The sequence below is a fragment of the Mauremys mutica genome, chromosome 11, assembly GCF_020497125.1.
Source record: "Mauremys mutica isolate MM-2020 ecotype Southern chromosome 11, ASM2049712v1, whole genome shotgun sequence".
In the NCBI taxonomy this organism is placed as follows: domain Eukaryota; kingdom Metazoa; phylum Chordata; order Testudines; family Geoemydidae; genus Mauremys; species Mauremys mutica.
The window spans coordinates 30,157,015-30,177,011 of NC_059082.1; the positions used below are offsets into that span (position 1 = coordinate 30,157,015).

A 19,997-nucleotide genomic window follows, 5' to 3' on the forward strand; every position below is an offset into this window, starting at 1 on the left:
TCCCCTTCCTGTGGCACACACGGCCGCCCGGCTGGGGACGAGGAAGGATCCCGAGGCGGAACCCTTGCGACGCGGAACCTTTCTGCCAGTGCCCGCGTTGGTGTCCGGAGCGGGTTGGCGGAGGTGCTCGCCGGAGCCCTGGTGGGGCTGCGGCCCCGCCTCCAGACCTCTCCCCATGTGGACTCTGCGTAGAGGCTGAAGATGGCGGCGCCCAGCCGGAGGCTGGAGACGTGCCTGGAGGTGCTAGGTGCCGCCGCGGCCCAGCCGGAGCGCTTCCTCAGGTGAAACTCCCTACCGCGCCCCCCCCGCCCCCAGCTTCAGAAATCCCCGGCCCGGGGGCAGGCCGCCGCCGCCGCCGCGGCTCCCCTGGATCGCTCCTCCCCTGCCCGGCCCGGACTGCGCTCTGGGCGCTCCCTCCGGACAAGCGCAGCAGCCTCCGAGAACCCGTCCTGCCCCCTCGCTCCTTCCCTCCTCCCAGGGGAGAGCTTCAGACCCGGGCCACACCCCCTGCTTTGCCCCCTCTCTGCCTTCCCTGGGTAACGGCGCACCGCGGCCCCATTGCCAGCCCCACTCGCGGGGAGGGAGGGGGGATGGTCTTATCTCCCTGGGATTTTCGCCAGGCGAACACCAAGCCTCCCTGTCTGCTATTATTATTTTATTGCATTTCGGAAGCACTTTGGGGCCAGTCATAGACCAGGACCCCGTTTTGCTAGTTGTTGCACAAATACCTTCGTTACAAATAAAAGTAAGTCTCTAGCACTCATAGTTGCAGGGGAAAGCTTGAAAATGTGAGCTGAATATAATGTAAAAGTTTAGAAACAAGACATTTAAAAAATCTCATTATTAAGATAATCTCACGATTTTGAGGCCTTGATCTGTGATTTTTCAAGACTCTGGACTGGCAGTGCTTTGTTAATTAGCCCACCCAACCTTGTCTTCTCTGTTAGGGAGAAAGTGTATATAGGTTTCACTTGCATGATTAAAATGAACTGTTTAATTGTAGTAATAACACTAACTTTGAATGGGCCTAAATCTGTTTTTTGTCATTTAGGGAAAGATTAATTTAGGTATATGTACAAGCTCAAAATTCTGTGGCCTTCTGTTGATGTGGTGATTGAGTTAAGGTTAAAAAGGGGACTTAAAATTTCATTGGAACACACAGAGTAAAATCCTTTTTAGCAAGGGGGAGCTATTTTAAAAGCTACTTGTAAATGAGGAAATCCTTGTATATGTGAGTAAGACTTCGGGCCTGTCTGAATTCTACACAGCAACTGTAACTTAGGTCTTCGTTCCACAATTGGATGGCACTCTGCATGAATCTGGTTCCAGGATTGGGGACCTTAGGTTTTATCCTGTGAGAATTTCCATTATGACCTCTCTTTTTGAGCTCTTTTGAATAGATTACCAAGAGTATATTTAAAATTTGAAGAAAACTTAAAAACAAATGTATTTTGAGGAAAAAGATGACAAACTAGTTAATCCCTAAGCAATAACTATGGTTAAGGTGACATCCCACTTGCTCAGCTGCTAGGTAGAGGTGTGCAGGCACCACCACTGCAGCTTCCATTGGCCACGGTTCCTGGCCAATGGGAGTTGCAAAGCAAGTGCTCTGGGTGGAGGCAGTGCACAGAGCTGCCTGGCCACACCTTTGCCTAGCAGCTGAGCTAGGGGGATGTTGCCGCTTCCGAGGAGCCCCTGTCCCAGGCCCCAACCCCCTCCCACACTCAAACTCTGCTACTGCATGTGGGGAAGGGGTGGTGGCCCAAGTGGTTGGTGCTACTGGCGCAGTGGCTGCCTGAGCTGCCCATAGGCCAAGGGCACCTGCCACTTCAGAAGTCACGGAAAGTCACTGAATCGGTGACTTATGTGACAAACCCATAGCCTTAACTATGGTCCATTTCATTTCAGTACCTCTAGGTATGTGTTACACGTTTTAAAGTTTGAGCTTAATTATATACTTTTATTTCAAAGGATTTTACTAATAGGACTGCAAACGCTGTGTAATAAACAAAGTAAAACCTGCAGTTGTTGAAGGGCAACCAGGCATTTGCTGCAAAAACACTGAACAGATGTAAAGGGACCATCAGAGGAACCATTTGGTAAACCCTGCACCCACCAAGTGAACTCCACAAATATCTAAGGGCTTGGCTACACTTGCAAGTTGCAGCGCTGGTAGAGGCTTTCCAGCGCTGCAATTACACCCTGTCCACACTTGCAGGGCACAACCAGCGCTGCAACTCCCTGGCTGCAGCGCTGGCCGTACACCCAGGTCTGCTTGGGGTATAAGGGTTGCAGCGCTGGTTCTGCAGCGCTGGTCATCGAGTGTGGACACTCACCAGCGCTGTTATTGGCCTCCAGGGTATAAGGAGTATCCCAGAATGCTTTTAACTAAATTATTCCCTTTGTTTTGTTATGCAGCCTCTCTTTGTTTTGTTGTCAATTCGGAGCTCCGGGCTCCGTGCACCGCACTGGGAGCTGCTTATAGCTCCTGTTTGCTGTCATTAATCTGTAACTACTGTCAACAATGAAATGAGATAACCCCTGCAGGGGTTGAGTGTTTGCTTTGCTTGAGAGAAACGGGGGGGAGGGGGCAGAGGGGAGTATGTTGGATGCAGGTTGTTTGCAGTTAACAGTAAGGGGGTGGGAAAATTTTCTGATTTTGCACAGTGTCGGTTCCAAAAATCCACTCTCTCTCTCTCCTCCCCGGTCCCTGTCACACTGCCCCACACCCCCCTCTTTTGAAAAGCACGTTGCTGCCACTTGAATGCTGGGATAGCTGCCCATAATTCATCACTCCCAACAGCGCTGCAAATGCTACAAATGTGGCCACACTGCAGCGCTGGTAGCTGTGAGTGTGGCCACACACCAGCGCTGGCCCTGCACAGCTGGATGACCAGCGCTGCAACTACCAGCGCTGCAGATTTGTAAGTGTAGCCATACCCTAAAAGAGGAACAATCTTAAGGCTATACAAGTTTCCCTTTGTAAAAATGCATTTGTCATAACTCAGATTGCTTTCTAATTGACTTTTGAATTTTAACATTTTTTCAGTTTGCTATTGTTATGTGCAGTGATGTTTTTAATTTTGTTTTTATCAGTGTGCAAGATGGACTGGCTGCAGACTTCAGTTCATTGACAAAGACTCTTTATGATTTGCATAAAGCACAAGGGACAAAACTAGTGCGTGGGAGTCCTTTAAAAAAACTGGTAATAGAAAACTTTGATGAAGAACAGATCTGGCAACAAATAGAGCTACAGAATAATGCAGTTCTAGACTACTTCAAGAAAGCTGTTGCTAGAGATGTTAAAGACAAAGATCTCTACCTTTTCCCAGCCCAAGAAGAGGATGACTTTGAGGCAGACACTAGCAGTGCTAAGCAAGTGGAACAAGAAGATGGCATGGAAGCAGAACCTGCCTGTATTGAAGATGAAAGTGAGGCTAAAGAAAAGCAAAGTAAATCCAAAGTAAGGAAAAGGCAGCTATGTAGTGATGAGGATTCAGATGTTGACTTTGATGTTGATGAGCTAGAGCAACAGATTCAAAAGTTGAAGAAGACTACCTGGAAAAAATCAAGAGAAAAGTCCATAGTGGATGATAAATTTTTCAGCTTGGCTGAGATGGAAGCCTTTTTGGAAGATGTAGAAAAAGAAGAAAGCAGGAAGAAGGAGGAGGATGATGATGATGAGGAGGATGAGATTGATTATTTTGAAGATATTCTTTCTGATGAGGATGAAGAATCTGAAAAAAATAAAATCAAGGTAAGGGTATATGCATCCAGAATTAGAAACACTTTTGTCACAAGCCAGTATAATTTAAATTAGCTTAAAAAACTGACATGAAATTGAAATTGTAGTTCAAATTGGAAACAAAATGCAGACTTAAAAAAAAAAGTATAATTAACTATCGAAACAATTTAACAAGGTTTTGGTGGGTTCTCGTTACTTTAAATCTTAAGGTCAAGATCAGATGCCGAAAGATGTGCTGTTAATTCAACCACAAATTATTGGGCTAAAAGCAGGAATTACTAGCCTGTAATTCTATAGCCTGTATTATGCAGGAGATCAGACTAGATGACCATAATGGTCCCTTCTGGACTTAAAAATCTGTGGATCTATTAACATAATATAAATATGTGGGATCAAATAAAAAAGTCCCTACCCTGAAGAGTTTACAACCTACATTTGGATGGATCTTCATGCCTGTGCAGCATTTTACTGAAGTCGTTGGGACTCTTCATGATCATAGGGGTCTGCCCATGTGGATCAAATAGCTGAAGTAGGGCCCAACTTAAGACAAAACAGGTGGAGGTGGTAAACTCTGAGAGGTGGAGAGAGGAAAGGACAGGGTCCCTTGGTCACTTGGGTGAGTAGTATATGTGTTGTAAGAGTTTGTAGATTTTTTTTTTCTTTTTTTTTTATAAGGCTGTGAATAAACTTGAGCTGCTGTATTCTGGCTTGAAAATTACTTTCAGGCTTTCTTGACTAACATTGCTTGTGACAATTCCGTTCTTTCAGTATCTTATTTGTGATATAATAAGAGAAAAATAGGTGCTTCTGGAAGTGATAACACATGGCTGTAACATGCATCAGTTTATGTTGTCAGGGATTTATGAGCTACCCCACATAGCTCAGCAAATATGTGAGTTGTTAAAATCCACTGCTTTTCCGCTCTTTGGTCTCTGAGCAAATTAAAATAGAATTGACTATTAATTGACAACATTAAAAATGTCTCACTTGGACTAAGGCTACTGTCTACCAGACCAGTGGTTAATGTTGAAATCCATTGAATTCCTGTTGCAGATCTTATACTGCAGGTATATATAACATGGTCCTCATGGAAATGAAAGATTCTTAGTCACTTAGACTTGTCACTTTCACTGGGTAACCTCTTATTTTCTCCTCTCTCCAGTCAGTTAAAAGTTCTAGAAATTTGAAATATAAAGATTTCTTTGACCCTATTGATGACAATGATGACCTAGCTAATGATAGTGAAAATGATCAGAATGATGAAGGTGACATGGAAGAGGAGGATGAAGAAGGCATATTTGATGAGTATGTACACTTGAACGATTTGTAACTGTTCTGTGGGATCTGCCAGTTATTTGAATTGTCACTGACAATGTGACACCATCTCTTAAACAGAAAATAAAATGGAAATTTAGGAATCTCTTTGTCAGAGAAAATAGTATTATATTAAGGAAGGAGCAGCCTTTTAAAACTTGTAGAAAGTATTTCATTCACTGTTAATGTGCTTGTTTTGGCTTTCAGTAGTGCCAGTGTAACGTGTTCACTAACTACTTTTTGACTTAGAAAAGAAGAGTCATTAGACTGTTTTATTGTTGCCCTGTGGGATTTGAGTAAATGACTTTAACTAAATGAATTATGTATTGCTTCAACTGAGGCGGCATATCTCCACTAGATATGTAGGAGGTCACCCAAAAGCCTACCTTTCTGGTTATGTTAGGTCTTAAGGAAAGTGCAGTAAAAGTTTTTGGGAATCTCTGAAAATGTATTATGTACAGTACCCTCCCTCTCAACTTGTGTATATTTAATTTTAAACATTAACTATAATACCATTTTCATATCTAGTTGCAATAATACGTGGGCAGCATTATTACCTAAAAAGGGGGAGCCTGTGGCTTGTATAATATACTATACCTGTGGCTTGTATAATATATTAAACAATAAATGTCACAAGCATGTATTATTTCCATTTATGTAACAGCATTTTAACGTTTATAGGTTTGAGGAAAATAATGAAATGGACGTTATGGAGAAGAATGAGAAAGCTAAAGAAGTCTCTAAAAAAGTTACTTTTAACTTACCAGAGGACAGTGAAAAAGAAGACGATACAGATATACCAGATGAGAAGAGAACTGATCCCACTGGAATAAAATCTTTTTTTGAAAAAAGGCAGGAAAAGGTAACTAAGATGTTCTAGTATCCCTTCAAAAGCAATTGATTTGAAGTTTTCTGCTTAAACTTGAGCCAAAGGCATGTATGTTACTAATAAGTTGATTGTATTTGTAAATATCATCAAGTTGTCTGAAAGCTTCAGAAAATTTTTAGAGGAAAATATGATAAAATAGTGGCATATTTACAGAAAGATAAGGCAAAAGGTGTGTAAAGAATCTAGAAATACCTGGAGTAATTATTCATATTCTTTACTCTAACTTGATTTCCCTTTGTTTGTTGCTAAACAAGTGCATTTAACTTTTTAATTTTTTTCAACATTTAAAAAATTTTATCTTTCAGATGCATGAAAAAATTAAATCTCTAGAAAAGAAGTTGTTGGAGGAAAAACCTTGGCAGCTTACAGGAGAAGTGACTGGACAAAAACGACCTGAAAACAGCCTTTTGGAGGAATCTTTGCTCTTTGACCATGCAGTCAGAATGGGTAAATACTGTTATGCTAAATTTCAGACATTATGTTAAGTAATTTGTTTGTTTTACTGGTGAGGGTGGTGCACAAATGCTGTCTGTTTTTCCTCCTCTCCCCCCCCCCCCCCCCGTCCTCCCTCCACCATCCTTTTAAACTTGCCAAACATTGCCCAAACTAGAATATTTATAGGGCCATATTTTACCACATAGAAATTGTATTGCCTCACCCATTTGTTGAACTTTCAGATGTGAACTAAGCTTTATCAAATGAGAATGACCCATTGTTTGTGTCCACTTATTTATAGGGCAAACACAACTTGGTTATCTTTCTCAAACTTTCATGCTATGCAAGTTTTCCTGAGGAAATAAACCTACTAGCCTGCCTAGTCATCTTCATTCCAGGCCAATATGGCTCTCTAAAGTACTGTATATATAGTCTAGCATTTTTGTCAGTCTTTTTTTTTGTTTATAGAACAAGCGGTACCAGTTAAAATCAATGCAAAAATAATATCTCCAGAACTGTTAATCTCCTTTTCATTTAATTAATGATTTAGTTTCTAAATACTTTAAACTTGGTGTTTTTTTGCCCTCTTAGCTCCTGTGATCACAGAGGAAACCACCTTTCAGCTTGAAGATATTATCAAACAGAGGATAAAAGATCAGGTTAATAAAATTTGCCTTCACCTCTTTGTTTTATTTGGAAGCTTAAATATTTCAACAAAATCAAACCCTAAACACTGTCTGGTACATTCCAATGTACTTGTATTAACTTGGAGTTTTGGGGGCACAGGAATGAATTCCAAGCATGAGTTTAAGGTCCTTAGTTTTTTAGGTGTCAGTTTGTCTCCTGAGCATTTCCAGAAGAAATAAAATATCTGAATATTGCTTTTGCTTAATGCTGATAGTGTATTCTTAATGATTCCATTCTGTATCCTTTTGGGTGCTATAACTAAGCAGCGTATTTGTCACGGATTCCATGACTTTCCGTGATTTCTGCAGCAGCCAGTGTGGTTAGCTCTGGGGCAGCCCAAGCAGATCAGGCAGCCCTGGAGACAGCCGCGCTGGCGCTGCTGGAGCAGTCCCAGGCCACTGTGTGCGCCCCCTGGCAGCAGTTTGGGGAGGGGGGGCCTCAGGGCTGGGGCAGGGGGTTGGGGTGCAGGGCAGCACTTACCTTGGGGGGAGGAGGGGCTCCCCAGAAACAGCCACCAGCCTCCCCAGCACCAGCGGTGCCCCCGGGCTGCCACCTCCAGAGCACCCCCAGCCCAAGTTGTAATTTAATTAATTATATAGTAAAAATCATGGACAGCTCATGGGCCGTGAATTTTTGTTTACTGCCTGTGACTTGTCCATGACTTTTACTAAAAATACCCGTGACTAAAACATAGCCTTAGCTATAACATATCTCAATTAGATAGATAATTAAAATTACCCTCCCAGTTTACAGATTCAACTATAAAAGGACTAATTTGAGTTGTGTGCTTGGAATTTATATAATGGATATGCAGATCTCTATTTAATAATCTCTACTCAGAATATTGACCAAGAATAATTTTTTTCAAAATATATTTAACAGATCCGGTGGGTAAATAAGTATAGTATAATAGAATTTTTTAATTTTAATTACACAGAAACCATATTGCTGTTAATAATTTATACAAAAAGTACTTTCAAAATTTTATTCTTGGTTGTTAATTAGTATACCATCTTTGGTTGCATCAGTGCAAAAAAAGACTGGTGAACAGATGAGGGTGTCTATCCTTCAGTCTTGTTTAACAGGGTGTGAGCTTTTTTGGACTAAATACAATTCCTTAAAAGATACTATCTTAACTATAGTGTGGTGTTGGCAATTACTGAATCTGGTGAAGTTGTGGCAAAATAAAAGGTAGCACCCATTGTATAATAAATTGCCCTTTGCTGTTGGGTTCAATGCAATGTTGGAAAATCAAGTTAATGTGCTAGCTGAAACAATAAATGAGATGTCTGATAGAATATGATGTATAAAAATGGTCTATTAAAGCTTATTTGACGCAATTGTATCTTAACTATTTTATGGTTTTGTCTTAGGCTTGGGATGATGTAATACGTAAAGAAAAACCAAAAGAGGATGCCTTTGAATACAAGAAGCGTCTAACTCTGGATCATGAAAAGAGCAAATTGAGTCTTGCTGAAATCTATGAGCAGGAGTATTTGACACTCAACCAAGTAAGTTATGATAATGGACACACAAACACAGTGCCATTGCTGTTGGTTGGAAAAATCAAATCGTGACTGCTTGAAAGTTTTATTTTTTATTTTTAAACACTGAATTGCCATAAGTATTGGGAAATCCTGATGTGTTCAATAAGTACAACCCAGGCAGCTGAACTGATACAAAAATTCAACATTTACTGTTAAATTTGCACAAATACTGACAAGACAGAATCATTGTCTTAAAATGTGGCATAAAAATAATAGAAAGAAGTTACATTCTGGAACAGCGATTTGCTTTAAAAGAAAGTCCATCGGGGAGATTAATATTGGACCATCTTTTACGTAACTCATATTTGATTAAACCACTCCAGTTTATACTATCAGAATAATTATTTGGCTGAACCTTTTGAGTTCACGGATAATGCAAATCCTTTAAATCAATTAAAAATATTAAGAGTTCAGTAAATCTCAGACTTGATCTACTAAGGCTTTTGTTTTAATCTTCTTTACTACATCTAATGGGAGTGTGGAGCAACACAGAAATTCACATGTGAATTTGGTTTAAAGTGAATGAATAGGAGCCTAAGCTTCCCTAACTTCCCCTTCTCTAGCCAACTTCACATGATATTTGAGCTGCACAGCCACTTACCAATGTGAAACATCATCCCAGAATTTAATCAGACTCTGGGCTCCTGAGTGGTGGTCTGAGTCTGAGAGGTTTTTTTTCAAACACACAAGTAAGAGTTAGGTACCTACCTCCCCTTGATTTTCAGTGGAAGTTGGGTGCCTGACTCTTTGGAAATCTTCCCCTCGGCTGTTCACATATTGAAGATCACTTAAACCCTCTGTGGCTCAATGAACCCATCTGTAGTACAGATCTGTGGATGTCCACTTTATACCCATGGACCATGTTTGTGGATCAGATGCAGATACAAATTTTGTATCCATGCAGGGCTCTGTCCATCTGTAAAATAGGTATAAATTGCGTACTGCAACATTACGAGCTATAATGTAAAATGCTCTAATATCTTTATATGCAAGTTTCTCTATAAGTGATTTTTCTATTAACATTATGTTTGTTTGTTTGTTTTTTATTATTAACAGCAAAAAACTGAAGAGGAAGAAAATCCTGAACATGTAGAAATTCAAAAAATGATGGATTCACTCTTCCTAAAATTGGATGCTCTTTCCAACTTCCATTTCACACCTAAACCAGTGAGTCCATTAGTTTTCACACTTCATACAATAAAACATGTTTGGGAAATAGGCAGTAAAGTGAGGGATACTTCCAATGCAATTGCTTGTTGAGTATTTCAGAAACATAATCAGCCTTAATATAAATGGGAATGTATTTAGTGTGACTTAGTTCAGTTAGTAATATATTGCTGTGGCATGATATTCATATACATAAAAGACATTTCCTTCTTTCTAGCCCGTGCCAGAGGTTAAAATCGTCTCAAATCTTCCAGCTATAATTATGGAAGAAGTTGCACCAGTTAGCGTTAGTGATGCAGCTCTCCTGGCTCCAGAGGAGATTAAGGTAAGAAATTTAATCTAGAGCCGCAGACAGGCTTCCTTTTGTGTCTGCACACTGCGGGTACCCTGTACCCTCAGAACAGAGAACTCCTTTTCTCTGACATTCTTCTCTTGGAACCCCCTTCATAGGGGAACAGCTTGGCTTAACTAGATTTGACTGCCTTCCTCGCCACCTGCTGAGCTTCCTTTTCAGCATAGGTTATTCTGTTTTTGAAAATTACCCTACTATGTAGACTGTTTGACTGCCTAATACTCTTTATTGTTAAGAAATGTACTATGCTTAATCTGCTTTACCGTCTTTAGCTTTAGACAGTTAATCTGTCTTTGTTTTCCCATATGTATACATGTGTGTGTGTATATATATCTATATCTATATATGAAAGTTAAGAGAGGGTGGGGAAAATAAAATATATACATAATATAATCTGTAGGAATTTTTAGTTCCCATGGCTAGCATGAGTGAGTTACGCCATTTGGGCTCCTCTGTTTTACTAATTCAGGCACATTCTCAGCCGCAGGAAGCTGGGTACAGGAGACATGAAATAAACACAAAGACTACTTTGTGTGAGAGATGAATAGTGCTACTTCTGCTGGCTAGTCAATGAAATGTATAGCAAGGGTGCCCATTCTGGTTGTACTCGTCACTAGCCTAGATAGCACTTTTGGATCCAAAAATTATGCAGTTTTGTCTTTCTAGGAAAAGAGTAAAGCTGGAGATGTGAAAACAGATGCAGAAAAGACTACCACAGACAAAAAACGAGAACGAAGAAAGAAGAAGCTTCACAGACGTATGAAGCTAAGGGAGAAGAAGAAGCGTCAAAAACTCCTGAAAAAAACAAAGCCAGAACAAGGCACGCAACTCAGCAAACAAGCTGTTGCAGCAAAAGTAAAAAAGCTCACCAAAGAAGGCAAAACAACTTTGCTCAAGGTAAGTCTGTCTTACATAGTCTAGTAGTAAATTTCAAATGTATATGTAGTTATTGGATATTGGTTTCCTGCCTTGTCATTTAGAAAACCTTGTTGTTTTTTTTTAAATGCAATTCCTCTGTGCTGGGCCGCACACTAGCTGCTTTGTCCCATCCTGTTTCTCCTCCCCCTCCACCCCCCCCCCCCCGGTGTAAAGCAACCCTGCTCTCAAATAGCATGGGCTATCACAGGAACTCCTATGCTGTCATCTTTCCTCTGCAACCAGCTCATGGGGTGTGGTTGTGGGCATTCCTGCACCCTGGTAAACTCCAGCTTCTGCCTTGATTCCTTGGGATGTTAAGCTATTTTAACCTGTGCCGGGGACTGATCAATGCCTTTTTATTCATACCTGGGCTGAGCACTTCCTTCACAGAGAATGTGGCCCAAGGTGTCCATATTTAATTTCAAAACAGAGGCGGTCTGACCAGTTATGTTTATTGATATTTGCAGTGTTTGTGTTCTGTAGATTTTTGTTTTTTACCTTGAATAAACTATCATGATTTTAAATTATAGAAATATTTACATAGATGCTTTCTTCTGCAATTGCTATATCTGCATGAGGCTATCTTATAATATTTAAAAGCATCTTACCCATTCCTTTAGTATGTGCAAATAACTTAATCTGTAGATCCAGCAAAGAAAATGTGAACTGTAAAACAGTTATTTTGGAATTAATCTTTAAAGTATAAGTGACACACACTATTTATATTCTGTGCTGCTTTATTTAAAAATTCACAACCTGAGCTGCAATCTTGAAAAAAAAATTGCGTACATGCTTAATTTTATGCATGTGAGTAGTTCCATCAAACTCAATGGAATTACTTGCATGCTTTAAGTATTTGGACGATCAGGACCCTAGCTAGTTCCTCCTGAGCTTTATAGATATAATTCAGAATAGTACTTCAAATTCAAACAAAAAATAACATCAAATGTTACAAGAACAAATACTAGTTGTATGGGACTTCTTTGTAACACCAAAATATTGATCTTGTATCTTGAATATAGTAAAACATTAAATCTATATAGTTCCTTAAGGGTTTACCATGTACAAGAGACCATTAATTCCTAATATTAGAAGTTTTTAAAACAGGGAAAAGAGAATATGGAAAGTAGTTATCCATCTAAAACATTTGTGCATTTGCACTTTTTTTATTTTTGTAAACGCAATAAATCTGCATTTCTCTAGGGGGACTGATAATGTCCAAGGATTTGTTCCTGGATTTGCACATATACCTCTCATTAACATTTAATAGGTATTAAGCATATGCATGAAGAGGGAACACATCCCTTATCTTTTGAAATTACAGTATGACAAAAACCCAGGATGGTGTAACAGCTGTCTGCAAATCAGTTATCAATTAGATTATAAGTATGGTATATTTAAAATAAAAAAGGTTGTTTAACTAGTAATTGTGTAGTTATATCAGTCCATTGGAACACTTGCTAGCTTGTCCTTTATTATAATAAACACTTTGTCTATTGACAGGATGAAGGTAAAGACAGGGCTTTGAAATCATCTCAAGCATTCTTTTCTCAATTACAAGATCAAGTGAAAATGCAAATCAAAGGTGCCAAGAAAATACATAAGACACAGCAAGAAATTTCTGCTCAGAAACTTAAATTATAATACATTTTATACATGCTGTACCTTGTATATATTAAAGTAAATGTTTCTAATTTGTTAACATTGCACTTTGAATAGTAGCTTTTATTTTATATAGTGCTCGAAAATCTTCTGTAAGTTGAAGTTCAGTTGAGTGTCTTTCCTGCTGCAAGTGATGAAAATGTGCTAGACTGTTCATGCTCTTTCAGACTTATACTTACTTTTTTTCTACTAGGAATTCAGTCTTTCTTCTTTCTCTAAAACGGGTGGGCAAACTTTTGGCCACATCTGGGTGGGGAAATTGTATGCAGGGCCTGGGCAGGAGGTTGGCGTGTGGGAGGGGGGTGCGGGATGTATGAGGGGGCTCAAGGCAGGGGGTTGAGGTGCAGGATGGGTGTGGGGTGCAGCAGGGGGCTCAGGGCAAGGAGTTGGGGTGCAGGAGGGGTTTGGGCTCCGGCCCCCGGCCCGGTGCTGCTTACCTGGAGTGGCTCCGTGGCCACCGCGCTGCTCCTGGAAGCAGCTGGCACCACGTCCCTGCGGCCCCTGGGGGAGGGGGGACAGAAGGCTCTGCATGCTGCCCTTGCCTGTGAGTACCTCCCCCGAAGCTCCTATTGGCCGTGGTTCCCCACTCCTGGGCAATGGGAGCTGCGGAGGGCGGTGCCTGGAGGTGAGGGCAGTGCACGGAGCCCTCTTCCCCCCTAAACCTGTTGCTGCAGGGACATGGTGCTGGCCGCTACTGGAACGGTGCGGGGCTCACGGGTGCCACAGGGGTGGTAATCCCGTGGGCCGGATCCAAAGCCCTGAGGGGCCGGATCCGGCCTGCGGGCTGTAGTTTGCCCCCCCTTCTCTAAAACAAGTCTCACAGTAGGCAGATAAATAATTACAATATATCTGTGAAAATTCAGTATTTGTATATACAGTAGAACCTCAGAGTTACGAACACGTCTGGAATGGAGGTTGTTCGTAACTATGAACAAACAGTTGTGGTTGTTCTATCAAAAGTTACAACGGAACACTGACTTAATACAGCTTTGAAACTTTACTATGCAGAAGAAAATTGCTGCTTTTAATCACCTCAGTTTAAATAAAACAAGCTCAGAAACAGTTTCCTGACCTTGTCAATTTTTTTTAAACTTTCCTTTTTTTTAATAGTTTACGTTAACACAGTACTACACTGTTTACTTTTTTTCTTTGTTTGTCTCTGCTGCTACCTGATTGCATACTTGCGGTTCCAAATGAGGTGTGTGGTTGACTGGCCAGCTTGTAACTCTGGTGTTATTACTCTGAGGTTCTACTGTATTTGTCTCAAAATTATTCCCTTCTTACCTCTCCCCATGTACATAGAAAAGAGTGGGGAAAGGGAGGTTTAATTGCCTAAATCCAATGTTTTAGTATATCTGAGAACCTTAATCGTGGATGGATTTTACTATTCAGCACTTGTCTGTTGTAGCACTGCCTAAAGATACTCTTCAGGCAATCAAGGATTAATAGTATCTTACAGAACCACTTCAGTCATAATACAATGCCATTGGATAGGGCAGGGGTCCCCAACATGGGGGCATCTAAATGCACCCGCGTCCTGGCCAGTGGTCGAGCATCCACCGAAGGCATCGCCACCGAAATGCCACCGAATTTCGGCGGATGCTCGACCGCTGCCACCGTCCTTCATCTGGCGCCCGCCAGATGAAAAAGGTTGGGGACCACTGGGATAGGGTATAACACCATTGCAAATGCTACCACCTTATATTTGGGGTTCTTTTTGTTTTTAGAAAACAAGTGCCCCTATACTAGATGTTTTAGGTTTATTTCTGCCCCATAAAATTTAACCTTTTAGCTGCAGTCATAATTCTTATAACCTTAGCTTCTGAGATGTTACAGTATTTAATTTGCTGGTATTCAGAAGAAAGCTCAGTTCTAGATCAGTGTATGTATGACTCAAAATCATATCACTTGATCTTAAAGTATGAATTCACGAGGCACTCTCAAAGCAAAGGCCCAAAAGGTACCTCTTGCTGCCTTGTACTTATTACATAAAATCATAGATGTAGGGCTGGAAGGGACCTTGAGAGGTCATCTAGTTCAGCTCCCTGTGCTGAGGGAGGCCCAAGTAAACCTAGACCAGAGGTTCTCAAACTCTGGTCTGCGGACCACCAGTGGTCAATGAGTTCCCTTCAGGTGGTCCACCGACTCCGTGGGTGCTCCGGGGCTGGAGCACCTACAGGGAAAAATTGGTGGGTGCTCTGCACCCACTGGCAGCCAAGCTCCCCTCGCCTCCGCCGCCTCCTCCCCTGAGCGTGCCGTGTCCCCGCTTCTCCACCTACCTCCCAGCACTTGCTGCATTTTTGCGGCATAACAAGCTCTGGGAGGGAGGAGGAGCGGAAACGCAGCACATTCAGGGGAGGGGGTGGGGATTTGGGGAAGGAGTTAGAATAGGGGCAGGGAGGGGGCGGAGACTTTGGAGAAGGAGTTGGAATGGCGATGGTGGAGTCAGGGCGGGGCTGGGGGCAGAAGGGGGGTTGAGCACGCACTGGTGCCAGCAGAAGTCAGTGCCTATGCCATGGATAGTTCCCTCTAAGGCGCATACCTGGGCGGCTGCACATGAATGAAGGGCCACCCACCTAATTAGTGGAGCTGCGCAGGCATGGCTCCACTAATTAGATGCCTGGACCCTGGAGAAGATGCACATGTAAGGTGAGGTGGTGGCCTTGGAGAAATAAGGGGTTGGTGAGGGGGCAGTGGGGTAAGAAGGGCGGGGGGAATTTGGGATTGCAGGGCTGCGGTGCCCAGAGAAATAGGCAACTTGCTGTGGGAGGAGGAGAGGGCACATCCATCGCATTAGAAAAGGAAAACTACTGATACTAAAATATGAGTTGTGTGCTTTTATTTGTAGAACCAAAAAAAGTTTTTTTTATACATAGCACATTTATCCAAAGCGCTTTACAATAGTTAGCTAATGGTACAAACAACATTTGGAAATATTAAGTGGTCCACCAAGACCCTCAGCAATTTTCAAGTGGTCCGCAAAAAAAAAAGTTTGAGAACTACTGACCTAGACTATCCCTGACAGATGTTTGTCTAACTTGCTCTTAACAATCTCCAATGAAGGGCATTCCACCCTCTTGGAAGCCTATTCCACTGTTTAACTATCCTCAAAGCTTTTCCTAATACATGTAACCTAAATCTTCTTTACTCCATGAATGTAAAATTTTCATTTTTGTTCTTTAGAGCCTAGTAGGTAGCCAGAGTATCCCTTTTAGAATTGAACAATATTGTCTTGTTCCGCTGATCAGCAGAAATCTAAAGGTAGCTTAGTGCAGACTCCCACTGTTTAGGGGGAAAAAGATGGTTCTAAGATTGTGCTCCTTAACAACCTTTGCCCAATGTTAGGATTTCTGACAGTTCAACTGCTTAATCTTGTTGGTACTCAGAGCAAGATTACACGGTAATAGAATCTGAACAAACCAAAATGAGTGTTCTGATGACTTGGAATGTTGGGGTAGAGGCTTTCAATGTTTGTCTTGTATGGCAATGAGCACACACTTCCATATCATCTGAGAGGTAGCAGCAAATAGACTAACTACATCCTTTTTGGGAAATACCTTGAAAGCATATGAAGCAGCCCCAACCCTGCATCAGATTCAGTGCCTGCCTGTCCCATTTTAATGTTTGCTAAATTGAGTGGCTTTTTCAACACTAGAACATTCACTGGTTTAAATTGAGTTAGGGCTTGGCTACACTTCTGAGTTAGAGCACATTAAAGTAGCCCCGGGCACCCTAGCTCACTACCCATTCACACTGGCAAGGCATGTAGAGCGCTCTGACTCCAGGGGTAGAGCGCTCCTGGTACTCCACCTCGGCGAGAAGATTAACAGTTGGTGCGCATTGGCTGAAATGCCCGGGCGGCAGTGTAAACAAGGTGTTGCATTACTATGCTCTGATCAGCCTCTGGAAATGTCCCATAATCGCCTTAAGTCCAGTGGCCACTGTTATCATTGTTTTGTAATTGCTGCAGGAATGCGGATATGCCCTTTGAAAGCTCCGTTTCTGACAGCCGACATGCTTATCTGCTCCAAGACAAAGCAACCATTATTGTGGAATGTTGTGTGTGAGAGGTGGGTGGGTGGGATCTGCTGTCGTCCGAATTTACAAGACAGCTTGCTGACATGCTCAGCCCCACCCAAAACCCACTCTCTCTCTCCTCACACAACACACTCCCTGTCACTCTCCACCCCCAATTTGAAAAGCACATTGCAGCCACTTCCGTGCTGGGATAGCTACCACAATGCACTGCTCTCTGTGGCCGTTGCAAGAGCTGCTAATGTGGCCATGCCAGTGCGCTTGCAAATGTCAGTGTGGACAGATTGCAGCGCTTTCCCTACTGCACTCTACGAAAGCTGGTTTAAGTCAAAGCGCTCTATATCTGCAAGTGTAGCCATACCTTAAGAATTCAATCTGGTTAAACTGGTGTAAACCCCTAATGTAAATGCACTGAAACTGGTTTAACCCTGGCTTAATAGATTTAGCTTACAATATACAGTTTTTAAGTACCTGAAATAAAGAGATTAATTGGTTATTGGGGATTAAATATTTTTTCAGTGACTTACACGATTTATCTGATCTACAAAGGGACATTTGGAAAATTTGTCATAGTTCAAGTCATAGAAGCTAGTATTTCATTAGTTCAAACTCAGGCAAAACCAAGATAGCACAATTATCGTTAATAGGCTAGATAAAGGACTTAAGTCTACATCTTAAAAAAAATTAAAAGGACACTATATAACAGAGAAAAGAACGAGGAATACTTGTGGCACCTTAGAGACTAACAAATTTATTTGGGCATAAGCTTTTGTGGGCTAAAACCCACTTCATCGGATGCATGCAGTGGAAAATACAGTAGGAAGATATATATACACAGAGAACATGAAAAAATGGGTGTTGCCATACCAACTCTAATGAGACTAATCAATTCAGGTGGGCTATTAGCAGGAGAAAAAAAACGTGTAGTGATAATCAGGATGGCCCATTTCAAACAGTTGATAAGAAGGGGTGAGTAACAGTAGGGGGGAAAATGGGGCAATAGTTTTTACTTTGTGTAATGACCCATCCACTCCCAGTCTTTATTCAAGCCTAATTTAATGGTGTCTCGTTAGAGCTGGTATGGCAACACCCATTTTTTCATGTTCTCTGTGTATATATATCTTCCTACTGTATTTTCCACTGCATGCATCCGATGAAATGGGATTTAGCCTACAAAAGCTTATGCTCAAATAAATTTGTGAGTCTCTAAGGTGCCACAAGTACTCTGTGTTCTTTTTGCTGATACAGACTAACACAGCTACCGCTCTGAAATATATAACAGCGCGTGATCGGTAGTTCTGGGTAAAAGCCATTACAGCTACATATCATTTGTGCTTGTATGCTTTACTCTGGAACATACCACTATTTCAGTATTGGTACCTGATCAGTTCCAGTATTTGTTGCATATTAGATATTAGACCTGTAAATGGAACGTGTTCTAAAAATGATAGTTCATAATGCAGTAAACTCAGTAGGAAATGGTTGCTGAGACAATGTGAAGTCTCCTGAGAGGAAAAAAATTAAAATTGTAGCTAGCATTCACATTCCCTTTCAAAACTTTCTTAATTTGTTGAAGAGTTTATAATTTCTGGTTTATATGCCCAGGGTACAATTGTATCTTGCAGCAGCTTCAGGAATAGTTCTGTATCTCCTAATGTAAACCTATGTGGCTTCTTACATTGACATTTCTGCAGATTCTTCATTCCATAGCCATAAACTTTCCACTGCTTTGAAATCTGAAAGGTTTTCTGGTCAAGATGTTTTTCCTTATCAGTTTTGTTGACTTGCTTTACTTTAAATTCGTCAGTACTTCAAGGGCTACACTCCTCTTAAACATCTCTTTAGAATGACAATGCCTGTGCTCTAGAGGCCAATTAGTTCACATGTGGTCTGATGAAATATTTTTTTAAAATTACCTTTGTTATAACGTGGCATTTTATGAAGTCAGAGTGCACTTGAAATCCCTTTCACATAAATGAAGGAACAGCTCTTCCTTTCCCTTATAATATATGTGATTTAGGAACCAAGTATTGTGAAACAGCTAAAGTGCAGGAACTTTCAAGCTTTTAGTTATTAAGGATAAACATTTTTCTGGCTTCAAAGACTTTCTCAATAGAGAGACTTTAAAACTGGGAGTTTTGGAGATCTCTCAGCTTCTCTTTTTGGTTGAATGATAAAGCATCCAACTTTGTATTTATCTTACACTTGCCAGATTCAGCCTCCCCTTGGAGCTTCAAGACCAGCTGTTCATCTTTTAGGATTTGAAGCCTTTTTTCAGTCTCTTTGGAGATACTGTTGTAAGCATTTTTAATGCTTTCAACTCACAAAAGAATTTTCTAAGGGATGCAGCTTTAGGTTTTATTATTTTTCTTTTCTATTACTTTTCTTCCTTTTACCCATATTCCTTCCAATACCTAATAGCTATTAGAATAGTTCGTGATCTCAGTTTGGCCTTTGTATTATGACTCTGGTTTAATGTTGAATATCTTTACTGAACTTCTCAATGCTGGTCATATACTATATTTGTTTGTTATAAGAGGTAAATAAGATTTTCTGAAATCCAAAATATGTAATGATTAAAGAATTACACCTGCATATGACCAAGCATTTTGTAGCTTTTAAAAACATATTTTCTTTAATCCATAAAAATATCAAGGTGTTTTACAAACTGATTTAGGCCTTGATCCTGCAATGAGTGCATAGGTGGAGGGACTTAATGTAGGACCAAACCAGGACCCTGACTGCAATTGGATATTAATGGGCAGACCCTCACTGATTTTGCAGTCTCTGCATAGGCAAGAGGATATGGTATCCCTGTACGGACTGATTAAAAGATTAGTACCTACATTATTATATCTGTATGTATTGCCGATCTTTAACTCTAGACTGCTAACATTAAGTAAACAACATGTGAAATTTAAAATCTGTAATGCTTCTCAGACAAATAATAATAAGGCTGGACCTTTATCAACAACTATGTATAAAAACAGTTACTCCAACACCCCCATGCAGACCTAACATACAACTGCTTAAGACAAGAGGAGACCGATGCCTTATTAATTTGAGGTCACGTGGGGACTTCATCAGCAGCAGAATATAATTTGGCCAGAACACTAACATTTGCCCTCAAACCACTTTGCAAACATTGCAGTGATTTAAAACACATTTCAGCTTGGCCAGCTGATCTACAGCTGCTGGGCCGCACCGTGCCTTACAGATTATGTCCTGAGGGATCTACAACACGGC

The 19,997-nt window shown here is 41.0% G+C and overlaps 1 protein-coding gene across 1 annotated transcript; it reads left to right on the forward strand.

Moving 5' to 3' along the window:
- The first annotated feature begins 71 nt into the window (after positions 1–71).
- On the forward strand, positions 72–12,761 carry MPHOSPH10 (M-phase phosphoprotein 10). The gene is made up of 11 exons (XM_044980257.1): positions 72–281; positions 3,097–3,757; positions 4,908–5,050; positions 5,741–5,921; positions 6,254–6,395; positions 6,975–7,042; positions 8,444–8,581; positions 9,674–9,784; positions 10,002–10,109; positions 10,803–11,033; positions 12,558–12,761. The coding sequence occupies exons 1-11, from the start codon at positions 202–204 to the stop codon at positions 12,696–12,698; spliced, it is 2,004 nt and encodes a 667-aa protein (XP_044836192.1). The 5' UTR covers positions 72–201; the 3' UTR covers positions 12,699–12,761.
- The last annotated feature ends 7,236 nt before the right edge of the window (positions 12,762–19,997 follow it).

Excerpts from the sequence above, each read along its gene's own strand:
- MPHOSPH10 (XM_044980257.1), top strand. The coding sequence starts at position 202 with ATGGCGGCGCCCAGCCGGAGGCTGGAGACGTGCCTGGAGGTGCTAGGT. Across the intron at positions 282-3,096 it reads CAGCCGGAGCGCTTCCTCAG|TGTGCAAGATGGACTGGCTG; the intron begins GTGAAACTCCCT and ends TGTTTTTATCAG. Across the intron at positions 5,922-6,253 it reads TTGAAAAAAGGCAGGAAAAG|ATGCATGAAAAAATTAAATC; the intron begins GTAACTAAGATG and ends TTTATCTTTCAG.